Here is an 11,416-nt window from a genome sequence, read left to right as displayed (position 1 = left end):
AACTCGGGACGCCCTTAAGTGCTAACGCATCATGTGACGGCTAGGCTATTGAGCTGACGCTATTTCCCCTTTTAACACAATTGCATTGTGTTAAACCGACTTGAAAATTTACTTGTAACAAAAAATACATTAAAATAACGATACAAATTATACCAAATGAAATTTGTTACAAAAAGAGCATTTTTCTAACACAATTAGGCCATATGAAGTGGTTTCCTGTTGCTCTTATGGGTTTTTCATCTATTGTTTATATTTTCCCCCATGCAGTCTTATCAGTTAACAATCTAAAGTAATTCAAAATTTCCCTTTGCAAGTCGATCTTTAAAGAGATTGTTGCGGTTGTTGTAGCTATTAACTCATATTGACAGGAACAGAAATTAAACGATTCAGATGTTCATTTAAAACATCAGAAAATGTGCAACCTTGAAGAGCTCCATAGAATATTTAAATAAAATGGTCTTGTTGCACATGTGAGCATTTTAGTGACTTTACCACATGCAACACAGTCTATTGTAGATAGACCATTAGTAACCATTAATGATACTACCTTTTACAAACTATAGCAACACAGCCAGTATTTCGTCACCTTAGAATTATAAGGTTCTATCTGACATTTTTTTTCAAAATTGAGGTATTGAACTATTCTTATTATTCAACACACCTGCCTGGAAGTTTCTAGTATACCTAGTAGGAGCTTGATTAGCTTGTTCAGGTGTGTTTGATTAGGGTTGGAGCTAAACTCTCCAGAACACCGACCATCCAGGGCCGAGTGTGGGCACCCCTGCTGTAGGTGAATTAGATCAACTAAATTGGCCATAATGTGTGTGTGTGTGTGTGTGTGTGTGTGTGAGAGAGAGAGAGAGAGTATGGGTGTTTCCCAGTACTGGGTTGCGGCTAGAAAGACATCCGCTGCGTAAAACATATGCTGGATAGGTAGGCGGTTCATTCCGCTGTGGCAACCCCTTATGAATAAAGGGACTAAGGAAAATGAATGCATGAATGAATGAATGAACAAATTATTAGAATAACAAATAAAAATCATGATTTGAGTAATTTTGGATCATTTTGACCATTATCATAGAAGTGCATAGGCAAATAGGGCTGATATTTACTTTGAAAAATAAATAAATAAATAAATAAATAAATAAATAAATAACCTAAATATTGTTTTTAAAATTCTAATAAATTTACTTTTTACAATTTTAAAAATTGTAATATTAAATGTCAACAATAAACTGAGATTTTCCTAAGTAAAATATTTAAAATTTTTACACATTTACTTCATGTAATAAAAAAGAGAGCTGGAAAACGGTTAAATTAGTGTTTATTTACTTGAGATTTTTCAATGTTTTCTAATTTTTGCAAATAAATCTAGTAATATTAAGCATTTTAATAGAAAAGCTTTGACGGTGGCTCAGTGGTTAGCATTGTTGCTTCATTGCTGGGTCAGTTGGCATTTCTTTGTGGAGTTTGCATGCTCTCCACCTGTTTGCGTGGGTTTCCTCCGGATGCTCCGGTTTCCCCCACAGTCCAAAGACATGCGCTACAGGTGAATTGATTAAGCTAAATTGGCTTTGGTGTATGTGTATGAATGAGTGTGTATGGATGTTTCCCAGTACTAGGTTGCAGCTGGAAGGGCATCTGCTGTGTAAAACATATGCTGGATAAGTTGGCGATTCATTCCGCTGTGGCGACCCCTGATAGATAAATAGACTAAACCGAAGGAAAATTAATGAATGAAAGTATTGAATTGGTTAGCATAAGTTAACTTAACCGTTTTGTGTTGGGACAACATGAACGAACGGTGTTGTTGTAACTACCTGGGTAAGGAATGTGTAGTTCCGAGTTTTGTGTAAATAGTGTTAAGAGCAATAAATGTTGATATTAAAAGTTAGTCTTAGGTGTCTTGAGTGCATTTTCATGGCAAGAGTTATGTTGTACATTACAAGTGACACAAAAGCAAGCATAAGAGCACAATAAAGAGCAGTTTATATGTCCACAACTTGTTAGGCAAGATTTTGATCAAGCAAGTCCTTAAAAGAGCTTCATTTCACTATACTATACTATAATATAATATAGTATAGTATATAGGGCGACACGGTGGCTCAGTGGTTAGCACTGTCGCCTCACAGCAAGAAGGTCGCTAGCCCAAGTCCCGGCTGGGTCAGCTGGCATTTTTGTGTGGAGTTTGCATGTTCTACCCCATGTTGGCATGGGTTTCCTACGTGTGCTCCGGTTTCCCCCAGTCCAAAGACATGCGCAATAGGTAAATTGGATAAACTAAATTGGCTGTAGTGTATGTGTATGAATGAGAGTGTATGGATGTTTCTTAGTACTGGGTTGCAGCTGGAAGGACATCCACTCTGTAAAACATACGCTGAATAAGTTGGCAAATCATTCTGCTGTGGCGACCCCTGATGAATAAAGGGACTAAGGGAAAGGATAGTTAATTAATGGATAATATAATATAATATAATTTGATTTAATATAAAATAATATAATAAAATAAAATATTTAATTTAATTTAATTTAATTTAATTTGATTTAATTTAATTTAATAATATAATATAATTTAATATAAAATAATATGATAAAATACAAAATATAATATAATATAATATAATATAATATAATATAATATAATATAATATAATATAATATAATATAATATAATATAATATAATATAATATAATTTGTTGTGTGATGTGATCTTAAGAGGCAAATACCAGCTACATCTGCCCCATAAGTCTATCACTGCTCAAAACCTTGGTTGTCGAGCATTACTACCGAGCTACTGCACCAACCCCTGAGTGCCACCCAGCTGTTCAGGTGTGAGATACAGCACAAAAACGCTCCATCCGCACCCATTCACATCACAGCCAGCTGATAATTACCAGAACAACGCTTACTGAAGACCTGCTCACCGCTTTTCATTATCAGCAACATCACACCGCATGGGAGAGAAATAGAGAAAAGGAGAAGAGAAAAAAAGAGGATGGAGGAAAGGCCTTGAGGAGCAGGAGGGGTCGTGGATGTGGTGGGAGATAGAAAAAAAATGTAAAAAAAAAAAAAAAGTTCCTGTCTCCAACCTGGTCTCCAAAGTCCTGAGGGAACTTCCACAGCACTGTCGGATCTGTAAGAAATTGACAGACAGCATTAATCAGCAAGCAGCGCACCGTTCAGAGCACATACATATTAATGAGGGGGGAGGGGGCAGGGCTGGATTCTCCTATGTGTCGGCACACGGCGTTCTGCATATGCAAATGTCATCCGGTTGGAGAGAGGGAGAGCGCGAGAGAGAGACTGAGGGAGAGAGAAAGAGAAGGCCTTTGGAAAAGCAGACTCGCCGAGACAATACTGCACTACCTGCAGGAGCAGCAGATGTGCGGCGTTGCATTAATATTTCACAGTGGAAATTTGTTAAAGGGGAGGCTTTACTGTAGTCGTTTAGATATATATAGGCTCATATTGGATATATGGATTCATTCAATATTTGGTCTTATGAATTTTATATAAAAATATATTTTACACATTAAAAAAATAAAAAAGGGCATACTGTTACTACTACTAAATGCAAAAAATAACTAATCAACATTATTTACTATTTTTGTCATTCTAATTAATGATGATAATAATAATAATAAACTAATATTATTATTATTATTATTATTATTATTATTATTATTATTATTATTATCAAAAGTGTAAAAATAATCTAATAATACAAGTTAATAATATGAAACAGTTTCAAGAACTTTTAATTATGATAAATAATAACTAATAAAATATGATGTTATATTAAAACAATGTGAAATTGGTAGGCATTATTATTTTCATTAGTAGTAGCAGTAGTATTATTATCATCATCATCAACAGAATGCAAGTGAAATTTAACAACAATAATAATAATAATAATAATAATAATAATAATAATAATAATAATAATAATAATAATAATAATAATAATAATAATATAAAATCATTCCAAGATATTTAATTATGATAAACAATAATTTATAAAATATGAAATATGTTGTATTAATAAAATGTGATACTGGTTGGCATTATTATTATTATTATTATTATTATTATTATTATCATCATCATCATCATCAACAGAATGTGAGAGAAATAACAACAATAACAACAAAAGCAATAATATCAAAAGTATCAAAAAATATATATGAATACATATACAAGGTAAAAATGATTTCAAGAACTTTATGATAAATAATAATAAAATATGACGTGTATAAAAAAATGTGATATTGGTTGGAATTTATTATTATTATTATTAATATTATTATTATAATCAACAGAATGTAGGAGAAATATAATAATAATAATTTTGTATTATATGCAATATTAATATAAATTTGAATATGAATTTGAATATAAATATGAATTTGAATAGTAATGTATTGATATGCATAGTAATTAATAAGAGTTAATTTTTTTCAATCGATTACAATAAAATAAACAAATGTATTATAATTTTTTTACAATATTTTGCAAGACTTCTGCAAGTTTCACCCTTTTAAGACCATTAAAATGTCATTTTAGACTAATGCAGTTTTTGTTATCAGCTTACTACCAGGATTATCATGAGGAATGATCATTATTTTTTTCTTTTCTTTTCTATTTTTAATAGGGAATTTGTTGTAAAATTTTCTAATAGATGTTCTGAATTGTATCTCCTTGCAATAAATAATTAAATAAATAAATATGAAAATAATGTTTTATTGAAGTAGACTGTTGGCATTTGGTTAAATGTTGGCCTGATTGAGTAGGTTTACTTGGACAGCCAAATTAAGACCTGCTTATAATGATTTAGGACCTAATGCACAATATTTCAGTGACCATAAAGGGCACCTATGGTGAAAAATCTACTTTTCAAGCTGTTTGGACAGACATGTGTAGATATAGTGTACAGACCATCATATTGGGTTGATATAAACACACAAAGTCCTTTTTTTCAATTTAAAAACATAAAAAAGGTGGACCAATTGGAGCGGTTTTCAGACAGACCGCAACTTGCCGTAGGAGTGCGGCCCCCCCCGCCCACCGAATTGATTGACAGCTGCACGCATTAACATGTACCGGAAGTCACGTGTATAATCATGTCAACAAGACCAAACGTGCACAAAGCAATTGGGAATAAAAGATCTGTACAGTTAGCTAGGATCATCATGCATCATCAAATGTGGTCAAGAGTAAGTTTCACATGTTTAAATGTTTTAAAACAGTGCACATGTGTAATGAAGTACAGCGATTTACTTCAGCTTAACTTCAACAGCACAGCTGCATGTCAAAACAATTATAAAGGAAGACGCTTCAATCCCAGATTGTGGACATTAAATCAGGTTTATTTTGTACATAAACATAACAGATATCCACACAGCAGTGGAGATTAAGCTGTATACTGTCACATATGCGTGCAAAAACAGTGCAAAGCTAAGCTAAGCTGTCTGTGTGTGTGTCTGCTGCGGTGTGTGTGTGCGCATGAACTTTGTAATGATATTGTTTGTGACTTATCAATGCAACTGCACAACAAATACTCATTGGTAAAGTTCTTACTGTAGTATTTCCCACAAACGCTACGTGAGACCATGTTCTTTTAAGTCTGTCTGATGCCTGACGCAGCCGAGGGAGGAGATTATGGCACGCAGAAAGGCATGTAAAAATGGTAGGCAGGGAGGACTCGCCTTAAAGGCGCAGTACGACAAAACAACCCCCTGGGTGAAAAATGTATAAAATAGAAATCTTTTAAAAGGTGCGATGAAAAATCTGATGGGTGTTTTGAGCTGAAACTTTACATACACATTCTAGAGATGCAAAACACTTAAAAAAGGGGTAACCTAGGTGCCCTTTAAGACTTTTTAAGGCCTAAAATTTACTTATAATTTAAGACATTTAACACCCAGTTGACACCCCTATTAATAATAATAATAATAATAATAATACAATATCATCATTAGGTTATGTAATATTTACATCTTTAGTATATCAGCAGAAGTAATAGACATAATACAATAAAATAGAAATAATACTATGATTACAAAGAATACTTTTGTTAGCTGTATTTGCCCTTTATTTATTTTTATTTATAATTTTTGTGCAAAGTACCACTCAAGCACTACAATTGACACAATGTATGCCAACCAGTATTCAGTAGTCATATAAAATAACTAAATATTAGCTGAATATTTTGAAATGCCATTGAAAGTTTTGTAAAGATGACATAATCTGACATAAAACAAAAGTGTGTGCAGACTTTATAAAGGACACGCCTTGTGACACATAATAAGGCAGAGCTCCAGACGCCTCTGCTATGAGTCACTTTTAAAAAGATCAGTTGTGGACCACAAAAACAACATCTCAACGTCTGCCGAAGGTCAGTGCGAGACCCATCAAACCAGACGAAGACTTCAGAGCCCAGACACACACAAAACACTCTCCAAATGAGGTGTGTAAAGCACCTCAGTCTCACGCCTTCACCTTACATTACTGGGGTTACTTTTTTTTCAACAATTAACAAATTAATTATGACTTCACTCCAATGTGAATGCTACACAATGCCAACCAAAAAAAAAAAAAAAAATGAAAGGAATAGTTCACCAAAAAAATAAGATTTACTTCCCTTAAAAAAAAAAAAGAGTTCACCCAAAACTAAAAATTCTCATTACTCATCATTTACTGACCCTTTATATGTTCCAAAACAGTTTGAATTTTTGTTTTGATGAACACACACACACACACACACACACACAAAAGAAGATAGTTTGAAGAATGTTGAAAACCGGTAACCATTAACATCCATAGCAATAAAAAATATATAATTTAGAGGTCAATAAATACTGTTATTAACATTCTTTAAGACATCATCTTTTATTTTTAGGAGCTCAAACAGGTTTGAAACAATGAAGTATCAATAAATGATCACATAATTCACAGTTTTGCGTGTACTGTCTCTTTAAGAGAGCTATAGAGAGTAAGTCTGACCCCTAATCAAAGTGTGGTCTGTTACAGGAAGTTCAAATATCCTGTCTGATGAAAGATAAATATAATCATATGAGAGTTATCATCACAGAGCACTTGAACAGCAATATTACACAAGACTGAATGCATGACCACGTTTACTGTTGTTATTTCAGTCATTCCACATGTTATGCATAGAGGTAATAATAAAAGCTGGTCAATAGATCATCATTTGGTTTGAGAATGACGTCTATGTGAGTTGTGCTTTTAAATAAACAGAACAACACATTATGGTGAATAGACCATTTAAAGAATGATTTTAAAACCTTTAAAGTCAAACCTGTTTTAAACTTCAACTTTGCTAATCAAGTGTCAACAATTCAACTTATGTTCATTTCTATATACGCTTCTACAAGATTGTGTCAAACCAGTATAACGTAGAAGTTCTAGTAAACTGAAACTGTGTCAGTCCAGTATTCAGAGTTGAAATTCAGTTTAGTTCAGTTCAATGTGGTTTAATTTTCACTGCTAAAAATGTCCAAACACTATATATATATACATATATGGCTCAGTTCAGTCGTATGAAACTGTACGATTTTAAAAAGGAGGTGTGGCACCTAACCCCACCCCTAAACTCAACCGTCATTGGGGGATGAGCAAGTCGTTCTAAATTGTAAAAATTAGATCATACTAATTCATACGAATTAGCCACTAAATCAAAAAGTTATGAATTGCCGTGAGATTGTGTTGGCTCCTCAAGTCCCAAACCAAGTAAAGCCAGTATCTTCAACGGATGAAATGATGTACATTGCAGTAGATCAGTTTAGAGCCATATTTTTAAGGAGAATGTTTTTAATGCTTTAATCGTTCAGCATTCTTTGTTTTCTTTAGTTTTCTAGTTCAGCTTTACAATCCCATGTAGAATTCTTTATTTTCACCTGTAACTGTAACTTAAGTGTATACTTCAACAATCTTATAGTTCATGTTAGTTATGCATAGGTGTTTTTATTTAATAGCTTTTATGTCCACTGTTGTGTTTGTATTTATGATTATTTTATGTAGCACTTTTGTCCTGCGAGACACAACATTTCATTCCTCTGTTTGTCCACGCTTGTAGCGGAATGATAATAAAGCTCGACTTGACTTGACAAAGCACCTCAGCTGGGTTTCCATCATAACATGAAGTGTTTATGTTCCCCCCCCCAAAAAAGTATGTAAACAAACAAAAAATGCATTAGTGAATTTTCATCAAGTCGTTAGAGTGGCTGACTGTAGTATTGGTAACAGCAATCAACAGTAAGCAATCAAAGCAAAATGAAGATGGCAGATCAGTGAAATAGAGTGGAGGAACTATGACGTAAATTTATATGCATGAAGCAAGTTAGCATTTTAGCAGCTCAGGTTCCCTCATCCTAAATTAAATGTTTTTTTTTTTATGGGATTTCGATTAAAATACTTAAATAATGTTTATGGCTAACATAAACTCAAGTTACTTTCATGTTTTATTCTAAAACATAAAGCACATCAGTTACATCACACTCTTAATTTTTTTAATCGGTTACGCTTTTTTAAAAAGACGGGTTTTCAAGTTGCTTAATGGGACTACAGGCGGTGTCGGAGAAATTATACGTCATCAAGCTGAGCTGTTCTGGAGCGCAGCTCGCTTGTGTTGGACATTTGGATTTGTCTGTTATTTAAGTATTTTCATAAATAGTATTTTATAGTTTGTAGTATTTTTATAATTGGGAATTCATATTGTGTGTAGATATTTCATTCCTTTGTAAAGACCATCAAGAAAGATTATTTTAGTTAATCATTTATTTTAATTAAACAATATTATGAAGACACTGCTCACCAGTGCAGCCTGTCTCTTTCCTGCTCTCAGTAATGCAAACATGTGAATAAATTTGTAAAAATACATAAATATTAACTGTCATTTTAATGATCAATTGATTTTTTTTTTTTTTGATTGATTTGAGTTTTTTCATTGAATGTTGTTCATGTCCATGATGGAACATGCAGGAATACAGACTTGCACCTCACACCACATTTCTGTGATCTATTACCAACTTAAGCGGGCTGTATGCACCCGAGCGATACACTTATTTAAATACGTTTTATGATAATACTATGTATGCACATTTATAGATACAGTTTTAAAACTCTTACAACAACCGTAAAGCCAACCTGGTATTTCCCAAGTAAAAACTAACCAAAAGACATGTAGGTCTATACAAATGTGTTTTTGCGCATCTGTATTTGTTTATAATATAGCGTAGATTATAATGTAATAAACAGAGAGATTATCTTTGTCATGGACCATATTTCTAAAAATAAGCTTGAAAAGTTGCAGGGTGGGGCTGACGTCACAGGCAAGCGCTCTGAAGGCACTGTTGTCCGTTAATAGCCTAATGTTAACTTTTCAGTTCTTGCGTTTGCATTAAAGATCCAATAGTGTTAACGATGTATTTTCGTGTGAGGATTATCTAGTTGGACAAAACGTGTAAGAGTGTTTGAACACAGAGCTTATTATTTGCAATTCTTGAAAAGCCTATGGGAAAATCCTAAAGGGGTTTTATCAAGGGAACCAGCTTTATGTCATTAGCCGATTTTAAGGTGACGTCATAATTCCTCCATTCCATAGGTGTAATGTTCACTATTGTATGTCAGTTTTTTCAGCAAATACTTTTCAATCTACCATTATTTACATTAACTATTTTTTTCAAATCTAAAACCACTGCAAGCATAAAAAAACATTTTTTTTTTGCAAGTTACTGGATTTATATTCTAAATTTGCAGTTTTCAGCACTTGTTTCTCATGAGATACTGCAAAATGTGCATTAACACAGGGTGATGGAAACACAGCCAGTGAATCCATATCATCAAGTACACACACTGTCAACACCCCCTCAACAGGTAAATGAGTTTCTTCTTAAAATGTCTCTACATTTTAACATCAAGATTATACCTTGTCTCATACAAATCATGTCTTACAGGTTTAGTTTAACAAAACATGTTAGGTGGCGCTATTCAGTTAAGAACAGCAGAGATATCAAATGTATCTTCCATTTAATTTATTATTATTATGATTATTACTATGCATAAACATACTTTGTAACAATATTTCTATGTGTGTGTGTGTGTGTATGTTCTCTCATTAATTCAAATCACTTTGTTTTTAGCACTGTAAAGGACTTCATTAGGCCTTCATTATCAAACTTACTTTTACACAAATCCAACGCAAGTGAAACTCTTTCTACTGTACTGCAAACTCAGGTGCTAATATCCAACAGACCATCATCAACAGAAAGAAACTGACACTAAGTTATACCAAAATGCACATTTTAATAAACTTAGAGACATCATAGAGGACTGTGATGTTATTCCCCTGGAAATATTTTTCCTGCTGTCTTAAGTACTAAAGCTTCTTTATTCATTTATTCATATTGTCATTTATTAATGCATGCAGGTATTTTGTTAATTGTCACAAGAAAGCTTTTCAGCTTCACCCAATCACAAAAACCACTATAAATAATGCAATCAAGTTGGCTGTCCTTCTCTCTCAAATTATATATACTGTAAATACACAGCAGGGAAAGTAAGAATTGAACACATAATTCTTTTCCTGGCAATAATATTTCTAAAGGAGCTGTTCAGTTGACATGGAATTGAACCAGATTTTGATTAAAAAATAATAATAATAAACAACTAAACAATACAAACATGAAAAGTAAAACAACAAAAAAAATCTCAAGGGAAATGAGTCATTTAATTACAATGGAATGACACAAGGAGAAATTACTGAACTTCTGAAACTTATTTAATATTTATATTTATATAATAACTTTATATGAAAGGCATTTTTGGTGATAGCAGCTTATGTGAGCAAGTCACATAAATTGCTCAGGTGTAAGTTTTTCCACAGACTTCAACAGGGTGTAAAAATGTTAAAGGCTCTGTGGGTCTCACCGATCAAATCTGATCTTTATTTTCTATTGGATTTAAGTCAAGTGAAAGCATTTGAGAGTTTCCTTGGCTGTGTTTTGGATCACTGCTGAAATGTCCACCCTAGTTTCATCTTCATCATCCTGCTAATGTAGATGTTGGACTGAAGCAGCGAATATTAATGTACAATGACGACGGGCAGAGGGTTGCTGAAGAACTACTGAGAGATTTCAGCTGCTGTCTGGGCTTTCACTGCCTTTCTACACCTCCCTTCATGTGTTCAATACTTTTCTTTGCGTCATTTCATTTTATTATGCATAATGTAAACGTTAGAAACATGTTTTCTGAGAAAAAAGATGACGTGTAAAAGTAGACTAAAGTAGAAAAGTAGATAAAGTAGTTCAGGGCTCAACAATAAGGACTGCCCGATGGCCCGGGGCCAGCGTGTGAGATGTTCGGGACAGTAGACAGGATCGTTACTGGCCCGATCGG

At 33.3% G+C, this 11,416-nt stretch overlaps 1 protein-coding gene across 4 annotated transcripts in view; it reads right to left on the bottom strand.

The window, feature by feature from the left end:
* Positions 1-11,416, bottom strand: part of dennd1b (DENN/MADD domain containing 1B) — a 207,361-nt gene that overhangs the window by 140,250 nt on the left and 55,695 nt on the right. For 2 of the 4 annotated variants that reach the window (XM_087304383.1, XM_087304384.1), the window contains exon 3: positions 3,091-3,134. The exons of the other annotated variants lie outside the window; for them this stretch is intronic. In XM_087304383.1, the coding sequence (XP_087160509.1) occupies positions 3,091-3,134 (44 nt within the window). The remainder of the gene's footprint in view (positions 1-3,090; positions 3,135-11,416) is intronic. 4 annotated transcript variants of the gene reach the window in all.

This window comes from Danio rerio, chromosome 22, assembly GCF_052040795.2.
Source record: "Danio rerio strain M-AB ecotype USA chromosome 22, GRCz13ab, whole genome shotgun sequence".
NCBI lineage: Eukaryota > Metazoa > Chordata > Actinopteri > Cypriniformes > Danionidae > Danio > Danio rerio.
Note: the sequence above shows the minus strand (reverse complement) of the source record. Positions and strands in the feature narration are given on the sequence as shown.